We start from the raw sequence: 26,533 nt of genomic DNA, 5'->3' as shown, positions 1-26,533 counted from the left end.
TAACAAACTTGAAACCATACAGTTAAATTAGTTATTTTAACATTAAAATGATGAATACTCTTCAATAACTGAGGGACTCATGGTTTAATTTTTTGGGTAAACTTGACTTACATTTCAGTTTTGAACACTTGCTTTTCTTTTTCTAAATACAGGATGGTAGAGTCTGCAGGATTGGTTTTTCAGTTCAACCAGACAGATTGGAATTGGGTAAACCTGAGAATAGTGATGGGTAAGGAATGCCTTTCTTCTAAGATATTTTTTGAACTCAATAAGCAGCTCAGCTGCTTTTCTGGTTTTGTTTTTATTTGTTTGTTTTCAAAGTAGATTTTGGAATGGGTACTTTCAGTAGAGACACAGTGGTTATGGTGATGCAGCCAAACAGCCTAGCTTGACAAACTGGTGTAGGAAGAAATAGTATATGTAATTCTGAAAGAAGTGAGACAGGCTCTCTTTAACTTGAAGAAACAAGCTACTCCAAAAATAATCCTTAAGAAAGAAGCTGTATTAAACTGTTAAGCTTAATGTAGAATCCACTCTGAAAGTAGTCCCATCTGGCAAGGCTCACTTTCTAGATCTGTGGTCCTTAGTCCAGGTAAGTCCCCCTTAACAGGACTAATTAATGGTTCACATTTGAATTTAAACCACTTAATATTTGAAGTACCATACTCAGGCTCAGGTTTATAGATAGAACACCTGGTGATTACAATTTGTACATATACACTAATAGAAAATTTAGCACAGTGGCTAACTCCAATCACTAATTAGCTTAATATGTATTTGCATCTGTGCTATTATGGATTGCTGATGTACATAAGGTCTGTTAGGCATGCTTTCCACTTTCTTTTTCCAGTGTACTTCTTAATATACAGTTAGATTAGTTTGGAATATTCCCCAAGGGTGTTGCTTAAGCTGGTATGTTACCAGACTAAGTCCCTGAGAATTTCAACCTGGGATTCCAGGTTTTGTTCTTAACCCATTTGGGATTGTTTTGTGACTGATTTACCATCTTTTACTTTCAGTTCAAAGTTGAGCAGTGGCTCAGGGGCAGGAAGGACATCCAGGCCAGGCAGGACTAGTGACTCCCCATGGTTTCTGTCTGGTTCTGAAACTCTGGGCAGACTGGCAGGCAACACCCTTGGGTAAGTTTTGATAGGATTGAGGCTGCAATCTGTTTGTTCCATATTTGAGTATATGTGTATACACATATATAAGTTGTATGCAGTATGTCTAAGGAAACGTATAACCACAGCAGTTGTGTAGGTAGGGTATAACAAAAAAAAACTTGATTGACTTGGTTAAAATAACAGACATTTAAGTGACCCTTCAGCACATAGGATACAGAGAATTTTTCATATATGTGTGAAGAATAACTTGGTTTGGGCTGTGTTGTCTTCTTTTGAATGTTTTTTTAGTTCCTTGATTTTTGAAAAACAGTCTTTTAGAGGGACACTATCAATTTAAACCATGATAGGCCAGGAGCATACAGTGAAATGAGTGCATTTGTGCAGGAAGAACCTTCATTATGGGCTCCATTGTTTTGTGCCTTCCACTCCCTTGCCCCAAGTCATAAATGGTGTTTTGATAGCCAGGGTCCTATACATAGTAATGAAAAAGGAACATTTGGAAAAGGTTCTTTCTCAGAACCTTTAAAATTGTACTGTAGGCAAAATGTACCGTATAGATCCAGATTTCTTGTCATTACCTTTAAATTGATGGTGTCCCTTTTTATAGAAATGTGATTTACATTCCATAATGACAGTGATCTCTTTGTTATGTGTTTTTGTAAGACATGTCTAACTATGCTGCTTCCTAATTTTACTGACTACAGTAATAAGAACTGTGGTTTCTGCATGTGAATGATTTGTTAAGAGGAAGGAACTACATATTTTCCACGATTTTCCAGAAATTTTTTTGGTTTTTTATTACCAAATCAACTAATTGCATTTGGGCCTTAGTTGCATGAAGAATAACCCATAACCTTCCCATTTTTTTTTCTGAAATCATTATGCATCTGAACCTAAAAATCCATGTGTTAAACATCAAAGACAAACTAGTATTGTCATGTTCAAGAACTTATTGTGGGACATGTAACACTTTTTTCCCCCTCTTTATTCTTAGCTAAGCATAATGTGTTAAAATTATTTGAATCTTAGAGATTAACCCTGAAGTGTTCCTAATGTCTTCTCTTGAATGTCTCAGAAGTAGGTAGTTGAAAGTCACTGAGCCAGTAGAATATCAGTAGGCATTATAGCTAGTCTGTTAAATGGAGGGAGTAATTATCTTAATAAATTGAATCTAAACCCATTCAAACTGTAGAGCCATTAGAGAGGGTAACTGGATTTGGAAAATTGCCAGCATGCTGCTGCATAGTAGAGAGATGTGGTAAACTAGTAGGTGAACAGAAATGAGAAAGATTTCTATTCTATATTAATATTTATTTTAGGTTTAGATGGCTTTAATAGCAAAGTTATTTGCCTTAACAGGGCCAGGTAGGACTCACAGGGAATATTTGGATTGTTACACAAATAGAAATGGTTTTAACTGTTAGATGTCTGAATGATGCCATTGATAGTTTATAACTTAAAGTAGAAATCTGTAGTGAGTATTAATATCTAATATAGAACTTTTTCTTTAACCCCACACCTCCCTGCAGTGTGTTGAATTCAAAGTTGCTCTATAGGTAGAATTTGACTTCCCCTCACCCCAGTTCTTTTCCTCTCAGCCACCTTCCCACCTTTGGAACAGTTTAGGTGGCTCATTTTATTTAAAATGTCACATTCTTTAGTATTTTTTCTTTCTTTTTTCTGTTTTCAGTAGTATTTTTTTATTTTTTAGAATTCTGTTTCTAACTCTTGAGACAAGACTTCTCCTAAAGACATAATTGAACTGCTTTTTGTCTTGTCATTGTCTGTGGTCGCTAGCTAGAATTCTGAAAATGTAGATGTCTGACAGAGCCTTGTCTTAAGCAAGACACTCGAGTTACTCTGTGATTGCAGGGGCTTGTCAGGAGGAAAAAGAAAACTCAATTAAAAAAGGGTGCTAGTAATCAACTGAAGGCATACAATGCAAGACAAGTATTCTTACATAATTGGCTTTTAATAGCTTTTGATAGACTTTTAATGTAAATTTATTAGATACTGTTTCAGAGAACGTGTCTTTATTTTCATGTCTGATTTTAAATGTATTTTTTGAAAGGAGTTTGAGACTTCAAGTGGTTGGTAGCACGAAGGGTCTGCTGATACAGATTATTAAGTAGCAGTAATAGCATATCCAGTAACCTTTAAGGTGTATTACAAGATGAAGCTTAGCTAACCTTGAAGAACAAGCTAGAGTCTCTTGTCTTTCATGGCAGCAGATTATCTTGTCTTAAATTCAGAGCAGATTCAATTGACACAGTTCTGTGGTGATAATTATTAGTGGATAATTGTAATGAAGGTGAGATGTCTATTTCTACAAATCACTGTCTTTTTGTTGCCTTATTTTGATGCTGATTTGTAGAAACAAAGAAACTGTTCAGTGAGTTAAGGCATGTTTTTGCAATGTGTGCAGTTGTTGATTTCTGCAATAGGAATATATAAAAAGTAGAGTATCTCTTTTAAACTATTCCTGAGGATCAGAGAACTATCTAGTGTAAGATTTCTTTTGCTGTAGAGAAGATTACTTGATTTTTCTAGTATAATCTTAGCCAATTTCTTAATGTAAATCAAGTATCAGAATCTTTAGAAGATCCACCTAAGCATAGTGATGTTCTGTCAGAGCCATTGACAGTGAAGTTGGTGCACGTGTGCTTTTAGAGCAGGAAATTGACAGATAAGTGCTAAATGTTATGCTGCTGCTACTGCTGCTTTTAGAAAATCTGGGAATTGATCCTTTTATGTGTTCATGTATGTGTACATCCACGCAGCTATATGAGTAGGAAAGAATGCAAGTTCCAGCTGGAGTCCTTTTTTAAATTTCTTCTGCATATTTCAGAACTTTATAAATTTCCTGATGTTCTTGTTCTTTCTAGCTTTGAGAGTTACTATTATAGCGTTTGTCTGTGAAATCAAGCTGCGGTATTTTTCAGAGGGTGTTAGTAAGTTATTAGTAATAAAACTAAAGATGTTTGAAGTAGTCCCCAAGGTATGCTGCTGTATTAAAAAAACAAATAATCTAAATCTTGTAGAAGTCGCTGGAGTTCAGGGGTTGGTGGAAGTGGAGGAGGATCTTCTGGTAGATCATCTGCTGGAGCTCGAGACTCTCGAAGGCAGACCAGAGTCATACGCACAGGACGTGACAGAGGATCTGGACTGCTGGGGAGTCAGCCACAGCCAGTGATTCCAGCATCAGTCATTCCAGAGGAACTAATTTCACAGGTGTGTGAACTAGAAACTGCTTGTTGCCAAAAACTTGCAGAGCTTCTCAGAGCGTGTGTACCAGAATGTGTTGTAGTAGTACCTGTTCTCCAAGGAGTAATGGCATGCAATTGAAGAAATTGACTTTCCTTATCTGACTTGGTTTTATTCTTAAGTACGTAGTGGAAGTGATAGACTTTTGGATTGGAATTAGAATTTTCATTTCCAAACGTCACCCAAGACAAGGTATATGTTTAATGTAGATGTGGAGGGCTGTGTTTGATTGCAGGGAGGAGATTTAGCGAGAGAATCAGATATTTGAGAATAATATCAAATGTTAAGTTTCTTGAAGGAATGTAATGAAGGAAAGCAGATTGACTTTTTTTTTGTGTTTGATAGAAAGAATGATCCATTTCAGATGTAAATGAAAGACAGAAAATTTATTTATTCTCTTGAAAATACTGATAATTTTTCTTCATGGACACCTCTGCTTAATTTTTTATAAATGTGACTTTCATGAATGTTGGGTACATATTGCTCTGCTTTTGTCTTTTAATGCACTAAAGTCTGAAGAGGCACTTCAGCCTATTAAAACATTTTCTTCTATATTTGAAGAAAAGAATATGTTCAAAATATGTGACAACTAATGCATTTTAACTATTAGATTAGAACTAGTTCCTGGTTGACATTTGAAATACAGAAGTTAGTTGCTAGGCAAAAGATAATCTGCTTTACTTCCCTTGCTGTGATATTTTGCCTTCTTTGTTTAATTTTATTTTTAAATAGCGTACTTTGTTTACCTTCAAAATAGAAGGCGTCTGAAACATTTTTGAGCTAACTTGAAAGCAGAACAATGGGAAAGATCTTAGCAGATCGTTCTGTAGACTCTAGGAAGTCTCAAAAATCTGTAAACTTCTGGCATAGAAGTTTATGACAAAAAATTTACCTTTGTGTGCTATTAGAATTTTTCTTTTTTTTGCTTGCCAGCAGACCATTTTATTTGGTGCCTTATTTTTACTCTGTTGTTAAAGTACTCAGTACTTGTTTCTTACATTTTTTTGTTTCTGATCTTTCAAAACTCTTATAATCTCTGACATTTGGTAGAGGCTAGTCTGGAAAAACAAAGTGCTCTGAGTCCTAGGGTCAGTGGAATAAATCAGAGTTTCTCTCTTTTTTTGTAAATTCGTTGCACTTGATGTTTGGGAGGTTTTATCTACATTTGGACTTTGTTAATAAAAACTTCAGTGTTGCAGAAACTGCTGATGATAAGCCTTTAGAAACAGAATGATGAGGAAAATAGAGTCATTAAAGTGGTTTTGTTTGAAGGACAGTGGAAAGAGAAACCAGTGTAAAAGGGATTGAAGTGTAGTTTTGGCACAGCAATTGATTGCAAACACTGTTGATTGACATACTAAGTTCAAACACTTTTATAGAAACATGCAGAAACTCTCAAAACCAGATTATACTTATTATTTAACTGCAGCATTAAACATTCCAAGAAGTAGATTCTAAGATTCTGTTAGAAAATGTAGTGACAAATTTGGGGTTCAGTGACCTAACTGGAGCTGAGAGAAGGCTGGATATCAAATACATGATACTGTGAAAAATTGATAGGAGCCTTTGTCTGTATGTACTGTTATTGACTTTTGATTCTTATTAGACTTTCTTTAGACTTTAGCATTTTCTTATGAATAGGGGTTGCTGATCTGAGAATGGCCAGTAACCAATTCACTCTGCTCTTCTAGGCACAAGTTGTTTTACAAGGGAAGTCCAGAAGTATTATTATTCGAGAACTCCAACGAACAAATCTTGATGTAAACCTTGCTGTAAATAATTTGTTGAGTCGTGATGATGAAGATGGAGATGATGGGGATGACACAGCAAGTGAATCATATCTTCCTGGAGGTTTGTATCCTGCAACTTCTGATAAAAAATCACCAACATGTTCTTATTTTTCTGTATTTAAGTACTGACAGTGAGTTCTGTGCTGTGCAAGGTACACAGCGAAGACAATTGTTGCTTATAGGAACAAAGTCTAAAGATGTATAAAACAGAAGATGGACTGGGATGTCTTGAGGGATTAGAGTAGCCACTGAAGAATAACTGTTGATAGTGTTTGTTGAGGGGCATGAAAGTTACGGGGTTTTTTAGGATCCCAGGCTTTGTAACACTGGCATTACTTTCGTCTATTTTGCTGCTCAGTGAGATGCAGAGTCTGCTGTGTGGCTTGCTCATAAAAGCTAATTCTAAAACTTTCTAGTGACTTGCATGTTTTTTACTACTAACATATATTCTTAATATTCATAAAAGTTTTTAGAGCAAAAATTACGTGCTTTTCTAAAATTAAGAAGCCTTAATAGAGGGCAAAACACTTTACAGTGGTTACAGTTAGATCGAGAATTTAGTCTTCATCTCAGGTTCCCCTTATAAATGCTGTTCTGGCTATAATGGCAAAATCCTGTAATGTAAGTGCAGCTGTTTTTGAAATACTGCCTGTCCCATAAAATTGCTTTTTATAAAAGACTTTGAATCTTCTTTTACATTGGCTAAATAATTTAGGCAGTCTTTTCTTGCTGAGTGAACAGATTGGAAAACATAGCAGCCAAATCCAGGGTTGTGTTAGTTGCACTGCGCGAACAGAACACATCTGAACCTGACTACATAGTAGCTTTTCTTCTGTGTGTCAAAATGATGTTTTGATATTTTTCTAATAAATGGTTGTATTTTGGTTTTTTCTTTCTGCTCATCTGGTTCACCAGGAAGGTTCATGGGCTTCGTCCATCTTTAGCTTGTCAGTCATGTGATTAGAGAATGAGTTTTTTTTAATTTCTGCAACAAAAACTTTGCATTTCATTTTGCTTCTTTTAGTTTTAGTTGCATCTGTCAGACATCTTTATTTTGCTGTAGAATCAAGACTCTTTTGGTGAAAGGGGTGAAAAATCTTTAATCTCAGTCTTATTTTTTGGTGATCAGCTTAATAGGATTAGACAGACGCACTGGAGGAAGTTAAATCTCAGAAGTTTCAAAGTGTTCAAAGCACTTCTCAGTCTTAAGGATACTCAAATGCATTCCTCCAGAATTGACCTTCGGAAGATAAATCACAGTTAGGAACTTCTCCTGTAAATTAGTGCTTTTAACCATACTAACCAGCCTTCAACAGCATCAGCTGTTCTCCAAGTACCTCTTGTGATTCTAAGGATCAATTAATAGGGACTGTCTGACAACCTGTGACTGGTAACATTTATTTGAAGGTGCCTCTACTACAGTCTGAGTCTCATCTATTTGAGATGGGTTAAAGTGATATGCAGAGTTTCCTTGTCCTCACTGGATGTCCAGAGAAAAATTTTCTCCTTGGCTTAATCTTTAAATCTTCTTCCCTGTTCAGAGTAAATTTCCTGTAAGGGATTGCAATGTCCTAAAATTAGGTTTTTTCCTTGTTTTACCCCACAGAGAAATTGGGTTATTTTTTTCTCAGTTTTTATGGGAAAATATATGGAAATGATGGCTGAAGTGACATTTGATCTGTCTTAACGCCACTCTTTGGAGATGTAATTTCTGATTTGTAGAATGTGCATGCCTTGTCTCTCCTAAGTTTTACGGGTGAAAACCAGTTTGTTGCACAGAAATTAATTAGTTTGGTATGATCAGTTTGAAACTGATCAGAAATCTAGCTGAACACTAGGCAGTGCTGTTTCTATTGAAACATTGAATTGTAAAAATTAGCAACTTTGCCTGTGTCACATGACCATACAAGCTAGTTTTCAGGAAAACCAAAATGGCCAGAGAAGGTTGTCTATAGCTCTTTTAAAAAGTATTTTTGCTCTAGAAACTTTGCAGTCTTCCTGCTTTCACTTGCCGTCTCCCATCTGGGTGCCCCTTTGGAAATATAACATCATCAGAGAAAACTGTGGATAACTGATACATGCTATATGCATTCAATTGTTAAGCTTTTTTATTGTTCTGAAAGATAAAGAACCTTTTTTAAAATTATGCCAAATTATGCTTTAAGGCTTTTTGATTTTCATTTCAAGCACAAAAAAAGCCAGCGTGAAGACAGAATTTGCCTCTGGACTTTTGAGGCTCTTGCATTTCAATTAAAAGCATATGTTAATTTTGTCTTTCTGCCTTTTGCATGTCTGATGCTTTGTGACCCTTAAATTTAGGGGTTAGTTTTCTAAGCTTTCCAAGCTAGAGAAATTTTTTAAAGCACTTTACATGTAATTAAAAAAAATAAATCATTAATAAGCTGAGATACTTTCCAAGTACTGTGAAATTAATATACTCTTGTTTAATGGATCATATATTATTAGTATTGTAAACTTTATTATGCATCTGACTTTTTTTCGAGGTAGCAAAGAACATGTTTCAATCCTTCCTGAATTCTCAAAATGTCTTAAGTGAAGAGCAGAATGTTACTTTTCTGTACAGATTGCTGTCAATGAGTGTCTCTTAAATATTTATTTTTGGGTCCCAGTGTACTTTGATTTTTGGCTTTTCTAATCTAGTCCTGTTTCTTTTGTTCTGTGATAGTTAGGAGAGAGGACTGTGGGTTCATTTGTTTCATAACAAATACATAAGGAGAATAATCAAGGTAAAAATATATAGAACAAGTTCATTTATCATAGGAAAGACTCGACAGCCTCTATGAGGCTCATACCAGGCTGTATTAGAGGGTTCTTGTAGGCTTTATGTTCTGTTAATGGTTGGGATAGAGATGCTGTAGATGTTAAGAGTTTTTGTTGTTTGTGCAGTTCAGAGAAGTGCATATTTGCTCAGTAACTTGTGCATGGTACAATGGGTTCTCACTGGTGGGACTTGTGAAGTGTGGGTTTGACAACATCCAGGCTGCTTTGCAGAGGAGAGATGGGCTGATGTTGCAGCAAGGCTTCCTGTGCTGGCTTCCAGGGAGGGGAATGGGAACTACAGCCTAGTGTAGGATCAGCTCAGTGGTTTGCCTTTAGGGAAAACAATTAGATAATGGGGTTGGGGGTTTTTGTGGTTTTGTTGTTGTGGCTTGGTTTTCTTTGTTGTTGGGTTGGTTTTTTTTCCTCTCTGTTTTTGTGAACTTCAAGTTGGGTAATAAGTTGGGTAATATTTTGAATAAATATTATCTTATCAAGAATGAATTCTGGAGTTCTGTTTTAGTCTAGTTTCCTAGGAAACCAAAACAAATGTTTCTCTCCCTTCACTGTCACAGTTTTGCCAATTTAATCCAAACTTGAAAGAGGAGGAGGTACTGAACACATTGAATACTTGAATATTTCATAAAAGTGTGCAGCTGAGAAGAAGGGAGAGAGCTTATGATTGCACCCTTAAGGGAGAAGGTTTAAAGGGAGCTCTACTTGAGATCAGAATTGATCTAAGCAACACCTTCAGTTAATTAATCCGGTGATAATGCTATTTGATGTTTTGTTTTTTTCCTCTGAACTGGATATCTTTTTCCTTCCAATTTTCTTCGGTATTTAGTAGTGAATCATAGATATTTTCTTACAAAAATAGGTTCATCAGAAGTATCACACCTAGATGTGAAGGGAACAGTCTGCTTCTGGTCTAACACTGCACAAGATGAATGATATAATCCCACGGGATTTGTCTGAAGAGCAGGAAAATAAAGACATAGAGAATGTTTTTTTGGGTTTTTTTTTGGTTTTGTTTTGTTTCTTTTTTTTTTAAACTCTGGATTCTTAAACTGGATGTAGCCTTGCAGTATCTGTGTTTTCACAGCGCTAAAAAAATTCCAGTGATGTTTGAAGGGGAGTGGATTTGGCTCCTATCCCTACTGGTTTTAGCACCTTTCTTTGCTGATATAGAAAATGGAAGAAGGGGGATCTCTTTCAGAAATACTGGAAGAAAATTAAAATCTGATTTGAAGCTGAAATAAGAGGGTAAGAAAAGGCTTCATTTCGTTACTCATCTTAATGCGTATTTAGCCCAAAGCCACATAGTTTTGGTTCTTACGTCTGATACTTGAATTTTTACTTTTTTTTTTTGGAAACACAGCTAAACTCAAGATGCCTGACCTGGTGGAAGGTGTGTGTGTATGTGTGTGTTACAAGTTAGTGTGTGTTTTCTGTCGAGAGGATTTCTCACGTAGCTTACCTTAAAAAATCCAGTATTGTCTGTTTTGAATGAGGGCAGAAAGTTCTTTTCTGTACTGGGCAATTTGGTTCCTAGAAAGAGATCAAAGTTCATTGCAGTTTTTTTTCCTGGACACTGACCAGAAGATATCAGAACTAGTTGCCTAGAGTATGGAGGGGTTGGAGCTTACCTAGGAAAAGATGGTTGTGGGAGGAGGGAGCAATATGTCAATATTGGGAAATACAGCAGAATCTCATCTGTGTTCCCAGCTCTGAAAGTCTGTTACTTACAGGTTGATGCTGAAGGTGAGGTGTACTGCAGGTTTATAGTTGTGAAAAGCCAGTAGCAGGCAGGGTAAGGGTACTCTGAGTGATCTGAACTGTTTTAGATAAAGCCTGTTTGCCAAATGTGAATTTTCTTTCTAAGATCTCCAAGCAGCCTGTCATGGATGATTTTGTAAAGTGTACTGTATGAACTATGGAGTCCCAAATGGTGTGCTTTTAGAAGCACAGCCTACACTTGAGTGGATTACTTAATTAATGCAAAAAACATTTATGTAGGTCTTGCCTTGAACCCACTGTGCTTGCTGGTTTGCAGTGCTATTTTTCTGTGGACGTTTGGTGGTATGTGTTACATTTCCTGTAGATGAGAGTTTAGAAATACAAGGATGAATATTCTGATGTGCAGGCATGTGAAAGTTTTAAGTGAATTAAGACCATCTCTAAGAGCAGACTTCTGGCTCCTTTCAGTTTTTTGATACCCTCTACTTTGGGTTCCTCCCTCCATTTCATTCCAGACACTGAGAAAAAGACCCGTAATAATCAGATTCTGCTGTCAAGAATGCTTGTTTTCTAGCCACTGTTTCCTTTTATGCCTATGAGATAGAGGCTGAGAACTGGATGTGCAGGAATCGTGCTGCTGCCAGGTTTCCTGAAGGGAGTCTCTGTATAGCCTCACATGGGATTTGTGGGTGGTTTAAGCTGATGAAGTTGTCTTGCTGCCAGAAGTCACTGTCCTGCCATTCCCTTGCCTGGGGATGAGATTTTTGGGCCTGTATGGGCTAGTAAAACCTAATTTGGGGAGCCTGATTTTTTTTTTTTTTTTTTTGTTTTTGTTTTGTTTTGTTTTGTTTTTTGAAGTCAGATTTGCTTGAAGGTTTGGGAAGGGCAGAACTATTTCCTTTGGCAGGAAGCAGTAGGGTCTGGTCAGCTTTGCAGCATGCGAAGCTCCACATTTGGGGCTCTGATTACTCCATTAAGTCAGTCTGAAGATCCATCCTCACCTTACTTCTAAACCTTGTGTTTCAAGCCAGGTGAATGCACTAGTTAGATTTAGAAATCCCCCCTTGTCCCAGGGAGGTGCCTGCCACAGGGATAAAGGAGGAGGGAAGTAGGACTGACCTTTTGTGGTAAGATGGTAGTCAGGTTCAGTTGTCTTGACAGTCCATATTGCTGGCCTTCAATGAGTCACATGAATTTCCAGTAGCCTCTTTTGTGTGTGGTTAGAAGCTTTAGGTTAGTTACTGGAAGGAGATTCTTTTGCATTTTAATGATTATCATTACTCCAGGGAAACTCAAGTTTTCCTGCACAGAAGCGAGGGTACTCACAGTATTGAAGTTCAACCTTTAGGTTTGGTTAGGTCTTCTTTTTAAACTGCATGGTATTACAACATTGTGCTTTTTCCAGATAACTGTTGTTGTTCGTGTAGCTACCATTTAAAGATTTGTATTGAGAGCTGCAAGTTGCTGGCTTGTGAATTAAATGAGTACATCATTCTCTGAAAGAGACATTGCATGGGGAAAGGTGCAGTCTTTGGCATCAAAGACGTGGCTGTGTGAAAGCTGCCTTTCTCTGTCAGCTCTGTCCTCCCTCCATTCTAGGTCATCCTGGGAGTTCTGCATCGCATGCATGAGTGTGTGTGCACATGTGTGTATATGTCTCCATCTTACTTTAGTGCCTTTAGTTCTTTCAAGTGACAGTCAAAAGTTTGAATTTCTGGGATACAGAACAATATGTTTTGAGAAAGTCTTGTTTGGGAAATGTAGTTAGGTAAGTGACAGAGCAGTTCTTGCAGGGAAGCTGGTTTTGTTCACTAGTTCACCAAGCTTGATTGTAAATGTGGTTGCATAGGAGGCACATGAGTTTGCACTGGTGAATCTGAAGAGCAGAAATTCAATTAATAGATAGGATTTTTTTTTTTGTTTTGATATTTGTTTAGTGATGGTCTCTCTAGCTGATGTTTTAAGTAGCTGATTATTCACTTAAGACCCTTGTCTCCTCTTATAGAGGATCTTATGTCTCTTCTGGATGCTGACATACATTCTGCTCACCCAAGTGTCATTATTGATGCTGATGCTATGTTTTCAGAAGATATTAGTTACTTTGGTTATCCATCCTTTCGGCGCTCATCACTTTCCAGGCTAGGCTCATCCAGAGGTAATTTTGCACCTTTTTTCTTTGTAATATGTAGTTTGCTGTGGGAAAAGCTAGTGATAGTAGACACTGGTGGTTTAGATGCTGATTTAATGTGAAAGTAGACTGTGCTGTGTTGTCAAATATAGAGTAGACAAGTAGATTGCTGCTCATCAAAATTTTTATGAATTTTGACTCTTAGCAGGTAAGTTCTGCAAGAACGTTGGTAGTCATATATTAAAAATATAATTGTTGATCATTGTAAAGCGTTATAAAATTATTGCATGTCAAGTTTATTTTAAACTGTAGTGTATGTACCTACTAACATAGATTACCATATAAATGTATAATTTGGCTCAAAAATTAGTAATAATCGATGACATGCAGCATTCTTAATGCTTCCTTTTTTTCTTCTTCTTTTTCTTCTTCCTCCTCTTCTTCTTCTTCTTTCTTTCTTTCTTTTGGGTTGCTCTTTGTACGCTGTTCTTCATGTTTCCTTAGTTGTTCCATTACAGAAGTTACCTTTACGGAATGAGGAACTTTAGATAACAAGGAGGCAGAAGAAATCTGAATTTTACTTTTTGAAGGATTTTTATAGTTGGATAAGGAGAACTATTGGCAGGTGATAAAAAAAGCTCCTTGAGCAGTGTTAGGGCATTTTTTCTTTTAAGCATTATACATTTGAAAAATTTATAACAGACCATGGAACAATTCCTTAGCTTTTTGAGGCTGTTGCCAGAAATACCTAGAGTATTTCCAAACTGTTAATCCAGCCTCTGATGTGATTGTTTATTTAGTACAGTTTTGTTGCCTTTCATGAACATGTTTTAATATATTAATTGCTGAATATGTAAGTTCCTGTTACAAAATTATTAGTCAAGGGCCAGTGTGATGTTTGTTAGAAAGTAAGTACAGTACTTATATGAAATACATCTGTAAGACAGGCTGTCGTGTTTGGCTTATGTAAAAACTTTCCCATTTGTCTAATACAGCAAAAGACCCAAGACTTGTTGTAATCCATTGAAACTATGAGATAATAACTGCATCATCTCATCAGTATAGGTAGTTCCAGTTGATTTTTGTGAGCATAAGTGAGGTACTTCATAGGTTAAATACATTTATGTGCATGTGCGAATATTCAGCATCTGACATAACTCCTTCTAAATTCCTCCTTTTTTTTCCTTTCCTAAGGTTATTCTGTGGAACAGGTTGTTCTGTATAAGATGTTACCACGATTTTCATAGTCCTTGTTTTCCATGTGTAGTTGACTTGTGGAAAGTTAGTTTGATTACCTGATATAAAAAATTTTTTTGCATGAGCAAACTGCAGAGTACTGGCTTTAGACCGTTTATAGGGTAGTTGGAGGGGAAGCATTTTGGTAAGAACATTTTTCTGTCAGGATCCTTTTAAAAACTTGTCTGACTCTTGAAAAGTTTTCATTTAATCTACTCAAAGCAGATACACTTCGATTTATTAAATCCAGTCCTATAGTATATTGCTTTAAACGAAAGGGGTTGGATTATCAAATATGTATGAGAGCTTTTTTTAATGCTTTCTTTCTTTAACCTTTTCAAATTACTGTTTTTTCTGAGAAAGTTGCTATGAAACTCTCTAATAAATACTCTTTTTTGGTTTGCATAAAGCTATCTGGCAGACTGTATAGATTTAAGATTCTTCTGTTATTGTAACTACATTGATAAAACTGCAGAACTGCATATTGTACTAGAAAACTTTAAATAGAAACGTTAAATGTATTTGGCCTCTTATGATGTAAGTGAAATTTCTCTAGCATTTTCATAGTGCAAAAAACTGTAAGCCTTTATTTCTAGCCTATTTTATGTTTAGTGACTCCAAAGTACGTATTCTTGAAAGCGTTAAAATGTTGAATGTTGCATGTCAGGAGTATGTTTTTAATCTGTGTGAGTAGATTAAACTGCTGTTAGTTGCATCCTGAAGGGTCTTTACTAGAGAGTGGCTTACTTTTATCCCACTGGTGTGACCCAATTGCATACCAGTTCTCCTTCTTCCCTTAGAGAGAGACTCTGAGCTGTTGCGTGAACGTGAGTCCGTTTTACGTTTGCGTGAACGAAGGTGGCTTGATGGAGCCTCATTTGATAATGAAAGAGGCTCAACAAGTAAGGAAGGGGAACCAAACCTGGACAAGAAGAATACACCTGTTCAAAGTCCTGTTTCTTTAGGAGAAGACTTGCAGTGGTGGCCAGATAAGGTATGGAATTCTTTAATCTATTATTTGCACGCTGAGCAATTGATCTGTTTATTTTTTTTTTCTGAATAAATACCCTGAGTTGCCTTTTTGACTATGACATTTTAGTTTTGTGAGAGAATGTAATAAAGCATATTCCTTATTATGCACATAGTTAAATTACACATAATTATTGACACCCTTCTAACTGCCCTTCTGTTACTACTGTTTTAATTTTCTTCTCTGTGTATTTTCAAGATACTGCTGTAGATCATAAGGCTTAGGGTTTTCTGTTTCTTTCTTATATTTATTTAGGTGCTCAAAGCATTGGCAGTAGGGAACTCATGAAACAATCTAAACTATGCTTCATCAAAGAAATGTTTTTTGTTAAGCATTATTATTCCTGGAGATACTTTCAGTTTGAATGCATTGGGCTTTTAAACCACAGTAGTAAAAATTTGCATTTACTTGCAATTGTGTTTTGAGTTTATCAGTAACTTGGTTGCTCCTTCAAAGTCTTTTGGCTTTGATTAGCTGTTTTTCTTTATAACCTTAATTCCATTTTCAAGGCAAGAAATAATAACTGCAGGAGATAAAAGTAGTAGAAATACCAGCTATATGTTGGTACTTGAATACCTGTGGTCATTGTCTTTGTGAACTACCTAAATGTTTGGCGAGATGAGTATTTAAAAACCTAAATAAAATAAAACCTAAACCAACTAACCAAACCAAAGGGCTTCCTAAGAATGGAAGTGATCATCTATGTTTAGTAGACCACATTTTATTGACTTGCTCTAGTGTTCCCATTTCTGTCTGTCCATGGGATCTGTGAGGGTCCTTTTTTGATCTGTCACACTTTCTTTCTCTGTGTCTCTGTTCATTTCGGACTAAATCTAGATAGAAAGCTTGAAAACAGAGGTGAATATAGAGGCTTATTTCTGCTAACAGCAGCAAGACTTCAGATGCAATTGTCTTCTTCTGGGCATTCAGACTGAGAAATTAAGAGACCTAAAAAGAATGTTTGTCTAGTAGTTGGTCTTTACCAGATCTTTTATGTCTAAAGTGTTTTCCCTTTGTTTGTTTTGGGTTTGTTGTTTGTTTGGTTTTGTTTTGTTTTTCTTTATCTAGTAACATTGAACTTCTCTGTCAGTGAAAGTTGGCAGCTTTCGTCCCCCTAGCTTAGAATGAGAAAATGTAGCTTGGTAGAGAGACATTCCAGGAATTTAACATCAATGAATAAATGCAGTTTAGATTTGGAATACTGACTCATCATCTTTGTTTTGGTAACGTTACTATGGCCATTGTTACTAGTGTGGGTTTTTTTGTTTGTTTTGCTGTGATATTTGACTGTATTCCTGTGCACTTAATATACTGAACTGCTTCCCACTTACCTGTTTGCATATGCACTCATATAAACCCCAGCTTCTGGGCTTCCAGATAAATCAAGGTGTCTAACTGGAAAGGCTTTCCATTTGTATTCAAAAGTAATTTAATTTTGCGTCATTTCTTTCAGTTGAACATTCATAAGAAATGGTTCTGTGTCTTCTCCTGCTGTAAATCCAGTATGAATTTTTGTTGGTAGTATTTTTCAACAGAAATTCTTCAAGGGGAAAGTCCTGGGAGAGATGGTTTAGCAGAGAGGTCAGTTCGGATGTCTCTTCCACTTTGGAAAAATGAAAGCACACAGGAAACCACTACAAAAGAACCAGTCATGTTTGCAAATATTTTTCCTTTGTTTTTCATTATTTGGACCTTTAGCATTTGGGACAGAAGTCTGTAGAAGGCTGTGATGAGGGTGCTTAACTTTTGTTTGCGGGAGGTGAAGTACCAACCTGGAAGGCAGGGGTGAAATTTTTAGAAAGCTGATAGTGCTCCCAAGTGCATCAGTTTCACCAGCAATCTGAGGCTGACAGTGTATAGACATGTTGCTCAGGTACTGCATTTTCTCCACCAAATAAACATCATCAACTGCTCAGGAATCCAAATCAGTGAGTACATTCTTCTGATATTTCAAATATCAGAATATTTGTTACTCTGTGGCATTGTCAGTCTGCCCTTGCACTGTATCAACCTTGTGCCACATGTAAGGGTAGTGTAGTAAAGGCAAGTATGGCTGGTCTCTCTTTTCCTGCTTGACTGTAATTTAGTTGCAAACCAAACCTTTAGTTTTTTCAAGTAGGTGCATTCTGCTTGAGATACTAAGATTTTGCCAGTAGTCTGCATCATCTTCATATGTGTTAATTTTTCGGGTCTGCAATCAGAATTTGTTGTTGAACACGAGTCTCAGGTTTACAGAAACAGAGCTGTTGTGTTGTTTGTGCATCTTTGGGCAGTTGGTTGAATGGCCCTCTGGAGGTGAATGCAGCATTGATCCTGAAGCACTTAGGTCACAACTGCTAGTATTTTGATGGAAGGGAATGAAAAAATTTCATTAGCAGGTCTCTCTAGTATTCAGCTTCTGGTACAAAGCTGTTTGTTTTTAAAAGATCTGTTAGCAAGATGAAAAGTCAAAATGAGAGTGTCTTGGAGCAAAAATTAATTGCCTTCCATACTTAATTGTGAGGCATTAGGCCAGCTAACTTCTGAAGATTCATCTATGCTGATGAGGTCTAATGCATCTCATTAGACTACAGTAGGTTCTGATGACAGTTCTTTCTCAGAATGTGCAATGTTTATGTCATAGCATGTATTAATAATCATGATGTGGATTAGTAGTTGTGTTACTTCTTTGCTATGTTGGTAGATGCCCTCCAGAACAAAATAGTTCTCTAATGATTTAACCAATTATAGAGACTCTTATCAGGGTATAAAAGAAAATTGCTTGTGATTGCTTCTGTCTTTTCCTCCTGCTGCTTTTCTTTTTCCCAGAAATACTGGTGAGCATTTGGTAAGAGCTGTACTGAATGAATCCTGTGTCACTCAAGGACACATTCACACCTTTTGGAATGTGCATTCTGGGCATGAAAACTGTAAAAAAATAGTGTAAATCCAGCCTTACAAAACTAAAAGTGTTTCCACTTTTAAACTTCTGTGGTGAAAAGTCTGCTGATTTAGAGGACAGGTAAATGTACTAGATAGTGGGACTTTTTAAATAGCTGACTGAGTTCAGTTTCCCCTCAGATGGCTGAAGTACTTAAACGTGGTGAATTGTAATCTGAGAGTCAGTTAAAGACACTGATCTGGGGAGATAACCACTGCAGAGAAGACCAGATATCATCTTTCAGATCTGTAGCTGTAGAAGACAGCATTTGATTTTATGCTAGTTTAAGTTGGGTTTTTAAAAAAATTTTTGTGAAGCTGTAAGTGGAAGAAAAATTTGAGTTATTAGTAGTAAGGAACTTCAGAAAGAGCATGTTTGTCCTATAGCTGCACTTGCTGAGGAGCAGTGAAATGTTACAAATGTTTCTCAGTAAACAGAATTTAATATTTTGTGAAATCATTCCAATTCTCTGTAGCTTGAGATCGGTTTCAATGCAAGGAGGAGCAGGAATTTGCAGAGGTGAGGTTGTAACATTGTATAGTTGCCTTGATACAAAACCCAATCTCAGAGGGAGGAAATCGGACCACTGAGGTCCCTGTAGGTACAGGATGAAGCAAATGAACAAACTGATGCCATATAAATAGTAGAAAAATACCAGGTGAGTTTTGATAAAATGTTAAAAAGGAGGAAAGGGCAAGAGGAATAGCCAATAATTAGAAACTTCCCCAGCATGTCAGGTTATAGTGATGCATTATTGAGATATAGCATACTGATTTTTTAAAAACTTGATGTTGTTTGCAGTTACTACTTTCAGAAGTGAAAGATAAGAGTTAATTGACAAAGCAGTGAATTTGATAATTGATTTCTTGGATAGCTTGGAAGATACTTTCCTGACTATACTTAGTAATGAAATAGTGGAATTATGTTGCTTTTTTGTTAATTTCGAACAGCCAGAATTTCCAGCAGAATTTTTTTTTCAATGTTGCAAGTCAAGAGATCTTCTCATCTCTAATTTTATGGGCTGTGTTGTGTTCTCAAAGCACCATGTAAGCGCTTAATAAACTGTCCAAGTTAATTGCCATGTATATGCTATTGATAAAGGTCTTGGAAATAATATCTTTCTTTATTCCCTCACTTCATCAGAAACAATGATGTTTTGTGTCAGGGGGCAGGATAATCTTGAGACAGTCAGGAGATATCTTTATTTTCAAGTTCAGCATTCATGTGTGCTCTGAAAAAAAACCAATTCCAAGTTGATATTTTGCATTTATAGATATATTTATAATATCATTGTCTTAGATTTTGTATTTCTGTGTTTGTAGGATGGAACAAAGTTTATTTCTATTGGAGCTCTATATTCTGAGCTCGTAGCAGTTAGCAGTAAAGGAGAACTCTACCAGTGGAAATGGAGTGAATCAGAGCCTTACAGAAATGCACAGGTACTGTATAGCTTTAAATATTCCCCTTCAGAATTATTTATATGCTTTGAATATCTAAAATACTTTTTTGTTTCTAAAGAATCCTTCACTACATCATCCACGAGCTATGTTCTTGGGGTTAACCAATGAAAAGATTGTGCTCCTTTCTGCAAATAGTATTAGAGCAACTGTTGCCACGGAAAATAACAAGGTATGAAATATTTGCTGGTTGCTGAATTTGACAAAGCTGGGTTTTTTCAATTGCTTGCAGTATATTGTAGAGAAGTTGTTTCTTGAGCTTCATCTGCACCAGAAAGTACTCAGTTCATTTGCTCATTCCTTTCCTTTCCTGCCCATGAAATGCAAAAAGTTTTAAAAAAAGCTATCTATCAGATTTAGAGCTGAAACAGTGAAAAGGTTGCCTGATGATATGAAGCACTTGACTTTTTGCTCTTACAGTAGAAACTGACTCTGGTTTGAGAATAGAGAAGCTTGTTAATGTTCTGTAGAGATTTAGTAGAAAAACTAAGGACATTGAAGCTTTCAGTGATGTAAAGTAAGTTAGCTAAATATGCTTTTCAGCCCAGTTAGCGTGAACTTGAAATTGATTTGGTAAAGACACCCACACATCCATATACTTTGACAGGTTTCTCCTTTGTTTTCAACCTTTTTTGTTAAGGTTGAGGACTGGAAATAGAGGGGATAACTAATCTGGAAAGCTCTCTTCTGGGGAAAGAAAGATGGTAGGGGATAAATTTCTGAAGGGTATAATTGTTTCTTTGTTTTGTGATACCTTTTTTCCCCCCATTCCAAACCCAGTAAATATTACATTAAAGATGCAACTGATGTGCAACTTTTCTTTTTCTTTTTTTTTCCCCTCTACCCTCTCTGTTCCTTTCTTTCCCTCTCCCCTAGGTTGCTACATGGGTAGATGAAACTTTAAGCTCCGTAGCCTCTAAATTAGAACACACTGCACAGACATACTCAGAGCTTCAGGGAGAGCGGATTGTTTCTCTACATTGTTGTGCTCTTTACACGTGTGCTCAGCTAGAGAACAACTTGTATTGGTGGTAAGTGAATACTTTGGTTGTGTACAACAGTGTGGATGCTCTGGATGTCTTCATGTCTCTGGCTCTGAGGAGTGTTGCAAAACTGCTGAGCCACCATTGTTGATCTTTGGTTCCCTTTATAAAATATATTTCTTCTCTTTTTTAATGCCTAAAGCTTCCAATTATAACATCTTTAACAGAGTAAGGTCATTCTTTTAGGAGATGTGTGTAAGTGCTTCAGCATTCAGATGTATCAGTACTACACAGGATTAGAGAGTAATCTCTGTGCCTTTTGGGTCATTCAGATGATAAATATGGAACAAACGTACCCACATATGAGGTCCATGTTCCTCTGTCTGGCTCTGTTAGAAGATTTGATCTGTTAGTTTGTGGTCTAAATCTTAAAGAAGGGAGAAATAACATCAAATACTCCCTCTGGAGTTTGTTGTTAAAATATAACCCTTTCAGACCCTTTCATAAAATATGAAATGTTAGTTAAAACATTTTAACTAATAGCTTCGTGATTAAGAGGCTTACACCAAAAAACCGCAGACAAAACAAAGCAGAAAATGAACCCTCAAAAATAATACTTCCAAAGGGCTCTGAAATGAGTTTCTAATTTAAGGGAATTAATTGAGTAATACTAATGCATTGTCAGCATGCATTATTTTTCAGTGTGTCAGGAGTCATTGCATTATGTATCATGCTTAAAGTTCAAGTGGCTTTGAGGCATGGATGAGCTCAATACTCAATGATGAGCTGGAAATGAGAGCATTGAAAATTAATTGTATGAAACAGCTTTCTCATTAAATTCTACTAACTCTGGAAAATATTTAAGTAGACTTGAAGCTGTACTTGTACACTTCTGGTTCTTGGCTCTTTCATTATTCCATGGCTGACATGGCACACTTTAATTACTCTTTGTAGAGATACTGCTAAGCTGTAGCATTGGAGATACTTGGCTATTGAACCTTCCATACTTACTGGAATAATCTGTGCCAAGTACAATAATACTTATTTGTGTTTACATGCAGTCTTTGGAAGCAGTTTATGATGTAATGTGTCTTTTTGTGGTTGAATGTCAGCCGTGGTGATTTTATGTTACTAGATTGATGCAGACAGGAGCTTTTGTTACTATTGATACCCTGAGTTACAGTGATCTGTAGTACATGAGACAGGATTTCAATTTCCACTGTTTCACAGGGCTGATGCTTTTTACATTTTACTTAACATGAAGGAGCTTCTTGAATCAAAGCTTCTAACTGCATAAGCCACTGACTGGAACATGAAGTATCAAAATAATAAGCATGCTTAGCTGTGTATGCAGGCATGATTTTCAGCTAAACCAAGCGGATCCAATTACAAAAGAAGTGGGGTTTTCCCCCCTCTTGCAGTGGAAGTTGTAAGAGCCCCAGACACCTTCAGCCATGTACCCAGAGAGGAAGTGAGGCTTTTAGAATTTAGAAACAAAAATCATGTTCCCCAGAGGTTGCAAATTCTGGAAATTATCACTATTTGTAGGAAATAAATCCTTAAGTTCATCTTGAAAGCTGTGACTGGAGTATACCACTTGTAACAGAGGTTTTGCAGCACTTCAGGCTGGAAGCAAAGACATTTGACAATGAAATAAGTCATGTGCTCTGCCTCCTCCTCTGTGTAAATTGGGGTAGTCGGGATGAATTCGAAAGGTGGGGTACATATGGAAAAAGATGGCATTTCTGCAGTGCTTTGAGATTTTGGAGAAGGTGGCACACACACTTGAATGTTTGCTCATGATTACATTAAGCAGAAGGAATAAACTGTTCAAAGTTCTGAACAAAGCTTTTCTTTCACAGCCTTTTAAAAATAACATGCATTTTTCCACAGGGGTGTAGTTCCTTTCAGCCAAAGGAAGAAAATGCTAGAAAAGGCCAGAGCGAAAAATAAAAAGCCGAAGTCTAGTGCTGGTATCTCCTCTATGCCAAACATAACTGTTGGAACCCAGGCAAGTACAGCTGTCACCAGTGGCACTTTCACCGTGCTATATGCTGAGCTTACAACGTGCTCTTAAAAAAAACACAACAAAAGTTATTAGCACAAAAAGTTATGCACAAAAGTGATAGCAATAATGGGAAATTAAAATACTATGTTTGAATTATATGGCTGTAAATGGCTGTGTCCTATTAGTATTGTTGCTGTTCTACAAGTGTGACACTTGCTGCACAGAAGAACAAGCTGTACTCATGCAAAGTACTTCTATTTTAACTTACCTACTGATACTATATTGTGAGAGAAAGTAAGTATAGAAATACAATTCCCTGTAGAACAAAAGGCTTTGTAAATGATGAGGCGTTTAAATGCCTGCAGTATTAATAACTGGGTTTGATTTATTTATGCAGTGTGATAGATCTTTGGTTTGAAACCTTTACCAAAAAGACTAATAACTGATACAGAGGATTTTTTTTGATAAGTACTAGAACTAATATGAGACAAAGCAGCCCTTTCCCAGGGAGCACATTTCTTTTGATTGCAGAGCCATTCTAATTGACACTGTGATGAGTCTCTGTTATTGGATTGATTGTTCCTTTTGTAGTTGAGCATCTAAATATTGTATGTTAAACAGTTTCAATGCTAAAGCTGTTGCCTTCAGCTGTGAATTTCACAACAGCTTCTTTTTTCATACATAATGCTGACTTTCCTCTTCGCCTGATTCCATAAGTTTTCTATTTTGACTACTGCATATGCCAATGAGAAAATAAGGTACATATGATTTCCCTCAGTAGAATTCATTTTTCTCATAGAAATTAATATTTCTATCTCTAGGTGTGTTTAAGAAATAACCCTCTCTATCATGCTGGAGCAGTTGCTTTTTCAATCAGTGCTGGAATTCCTAAAGTTGGTGTGCTAATGGAATCTGTTTGGAACATGAATGACAGCTGTCGGTTTCAGCTTCGGTCCCCTGAGAGCTTGAAAAACATGGAGAAGGCCAGCAAAACTACCGAGGCCAAGTAAGTGTGGAGACCATGGGCACATAGACATAGATTGTTCATGTGGTACTCTTCTGAACTGGGGAGCAATAATGGAAAAGGAGGGTCAGACTTTTGTAATTTTGAAGATTTTGTGATCTTTATGAGGTATTAGGTTTCTTGTAAACTTGGCTCGATGTGCAGAAAGGCTCACTGCAGGAAAGGTGTCTCACTTCTGTGAAAGCACTATGTACATGTGAAATGCAGGAGGAGTATTAAATGAAGGCCTCCCTACAGTGTTTCATAAGATTTCCAAGATTTTATATTTTAATAGCTGAAAATGGAACCAGCTGTTTCCTGGCTCTTCATGAGATTAAACAGATCTCTTTCAGCCCCTCCATAGCTTGAAAAAAAAAATCTTTTGAGTTGACAGTGCCGTTTACATGTTTCTTAAAACAGATTTAAACAGTTTCAAGTAAAGCTTCAGAATGTTTAGCAGCTCTGGAGTTTCAGGTTTCTGTATAAAGCTAATAAAAAAGCTCAAATGAAGCTCATCATGCTTATTTTCTGTAATAGTGTGTCTATGCTCAGTTAATGTTAAAAAGCTAATCCCTGATTAAGCAGCATTGTACCATCCCCAGCTTCAAGGTTTATAGCCTTGTCAGTTGGGATGGTTGTTTGCAAGTGTGGAGTTACTTCTTTAAGGTATTGTTAAAGGAACAATGCTGGGATACCCTGGTGCTTTGTCCACTGTCACAGAAAAAATTCCACTTTTTTCTTTTTTCATTCCTGAGTGCTAACTTTTATTCTAGACCTGAAAGCAAACAGGAACCAGTGAAAACTGAGATGGGTCCTCCACCGTCCCCAGCTTCCACTTGTAGTGATGCATCTTCAATAGCAAGCAGTGCATCAATGCCATATAGTAAGTAATGTGTAGCTCAGAGTAAACTTAAATAATTATGTAGATAAGAAGTTTCCATAAAAGGCAATTCTACAGTGATTCTGTACTAATTTCAGAATCCTTTGGTCTTTCAGTCTGTACTGCAGTGTAGGTGAAGGCTTTTGTAATAGACTTTGAATGATCTGTGAATTGTCAGTGTTAAATAAATGTATAAGCAGTGACTCCTTGATGTAAGGTGTGTCTGTGCAAGCGTAACAGTTCTCAGAATCAAAAGGATCTTTCAGGAGGTGATGAAGAGGAAATACTAAAGATAAATTTATTTTTAGTTGCAATGTGATAATGAGTTTCTTTGCAGCCAGGAAGTTGAATTTGTTTTGGAAAACTTCTTTAAAGATTAAGCTGCTGTTGAACAGCTTGCCTTGTTGTTGAAAGTCAGTGCAGAAAGCAGTAGTTTGTATCTATAACAGAAAATGTCTAAAAGGAGACATTCTTTACTAACATACAAAAGCAGTCAGGGAGGTTTCATAGTACAAGTTGTGCTTAAAAACCTGAAAGGCTGCATGTGAATTTGTGCTACTGGACTCCTTTAAGCATTTCTTTCTCTCAATTTAAACACATAAATAGATAAAATGCAATTACAATGCCATCATTTGAAGAAATCTTCTCTCTACAGCTTATTCTTCTAATTGGTCACAAGCTGCAGTTTTAAGCAGCATTGACCTAATGACTCAAATGGCCTTGTCAGTGACTGAGAATCTCATCTACTCAGATCTGCAGTACTCACTTATTTTACTAGAAATCTTCTACTATTGATTTCTTTTGCAGCTCATTCAGCTGTAATTTTCCACTGACTACAACTTTGCTTGGACTTTTGAACTAGTGTTTGGAATTAACTGTGCAATTAGCTTAGAAGTTCTCTGCTTCTTACTTTAAATATGTTGGTAGTATTAATTACACTATATACACAACTTGGAAGATTAAAGGTTCTTGTCAGTGTTAATTTAGCCATGTTATGTATTTAGATTTGATTCTGAGTGTTCTACAGTTGCTGTTCAGATAAAGTCTGCAGCAAATCTAACTGTACTGCAATTGCCATTAGCCCAAATAGCTATTTTCTGCCTCATTTGCTGTTCTTCTAGAAGTTTACCAAGTAATCCATATGTGGTAGGCAAGCAGACTTTTTGTGAGGTTGATACAAAGCACTGTAGCAGGGGTGACTGAATGTTCTCAGTGTCAGCCATTTCACTTGCAGCATGAGTATGTGTGAGCCATGTCAGAACAGAGCTTGTTCCTTGTATTTTAATTTTTTGTATTCTAGTTACTGTATTATTTAAGATTTAAAAAAAATATTGTACTCTAATCACTTTTCTTAAATATCTTTAAAATTGCTTTGCTTAATATATAGGCTTTATTAGTTTCCAAATCCATAGAAAAACATGAAAGTGACATGATATCCTTGTTAGGTAGCTCTGACTCCTAAAGTTGTATTCTTATTAACCTCTTGTTAATTTCTACATTTGACTGCTGATAATCTTTTTGGGGGAAAGGTTTGGTGTTTATTGAACATTGCATTTTGATGCTTTGATGGAGTATATCAAGTCTTTCTTTTTGGTGCTAACTTTTCTGTGTCAGAGCGGCGACGATCTACTCCTGCCCCCAAAGAGGAGGAGAAAGTGAATGAAGAACAGTGGTCTCTGAGGGAAGTTGTATTTGTGGAAGATGTTAAGAATGTTCCTGTTGGCAAGGTTTGTCTAAAATACACTGCCCCACTGTTTTTGGGGAGGGGGGAAGAAAGGGTTTTTCTTTTAAGTAAGCTGTTAACAAAAATCATACTTTCAGGGATGCTTGAGAATGTTTCTGATGAGTATGATTTTAGCTGTGTTTATATTTGTCCATAATGTAATGATAATAATAGAGCGGGTGTGTTGTGAGTAAAAGGTGATAAATCTTAAAAAATTCTTGTATTTTAAGTTGAACCACAATATTACAAAAAACAGATGTGGTTTTATCCAAAATACTATTTTGTTGTCTTGAGAAATAACTCCCACATGTCCAGTGATATTGTGAAGGGTTCCACCTGTTATGACTGACTTTTACACACACAGAGGTAGAAGATTTGGATGAATCTCATGTTCTGGCAAGCAAAGAACATAAATATTTTTGTTAGAAATTACACGCTTCATTAATATGATTAAAAAGTTATTTGATTTATT

General features: G+C 36.4%; 1 protein-coding gene across 12 annotated transcripts in view; it reads left to right on the top strand.

Annotated features, from left to right (window-relative positions):
• UBR5 (ubiquitin protein ligase E3 component n-recognin 5) overlaps positions 1–26,533 on the top strand; it is an 86,916-nt gene that overhangs the window by 17,826 nt on the left and 42,557 nt on the right. For 7 of the 12 annotated variants that reach the window (XM_054269660.1, XM_054269641.1, XM_054269650.1 and 4 more), the window contains exons 4-16: positions 153–229; positions 1,020–1,139; positions 4,166–4,355; positions 6,080–6,239; positions 12,699–12,848; positions 14,840–15,051; positions 19,330–19,446; positions 19,526–19,636; positions 20,341–20,495; positions 22,341–22,458; positions 23,277–23,461; positions 24,232–24,341; positions 25,953–26,065. In XM_054269660.1, coding sequence (XP_054125635.1) covers positions 153–229; positions 1,020–1,139; positions 4,166–4,355; positions 6,080–6,239; positions 12,699–12,848; positions 14,840–15,051; positions 19,330–19,446; positions 19,526–19,636; positions 20,341–20,495; positions 22,341–22,458; positions 23,277–23,461; positions 24,232–24,341; positions 25,953–26,065 — 1,818 coding nt within the window. Of the gene's footprint in view, positions 1–152; positions 230–1,019; positions 1,140–4,165; positions 4,356–6,079; positions 6,240–10,098; positions 10,220–12,698; positions 12,849–14,839; positions 15,052–19,329; positions 19,447–19,525; positions 19,637–20,340; positions 20,496–22,340; positions 22,459–23,276; positions 23,462–24,231; positions 24,342–25,952; positions 26,066–26,533 lie in introns of those variants that run through there. The other 5 variants (XM_054269671.1, XM_054269635.1, XM_054269628.1 and 2 more) reach the window with 3 other exon arrangements.

This window comes from Melozone crissalis, unplaced genomic scaffold (genome assembly GCF_028551555.1).
Source record: "Melozone crissalis strain CALT ecotype California unplaced genomic scaffold, PUWL_Pcris_2 ptg000002l_1, whole genome shotgun sequence".
Classification (NCBI taxonomy): domain Eukaryota; kingdom Metazoa; phylum Chordata; class Aves; order Passeriformes; family Passerellidae; genus Melozone; species Melozone crissalis.
The sequence above is the reverse complement of the archived record's forward strand: the minus strand, read 5'-3'. Positions and strand labels throughout refer to the sequence as shown.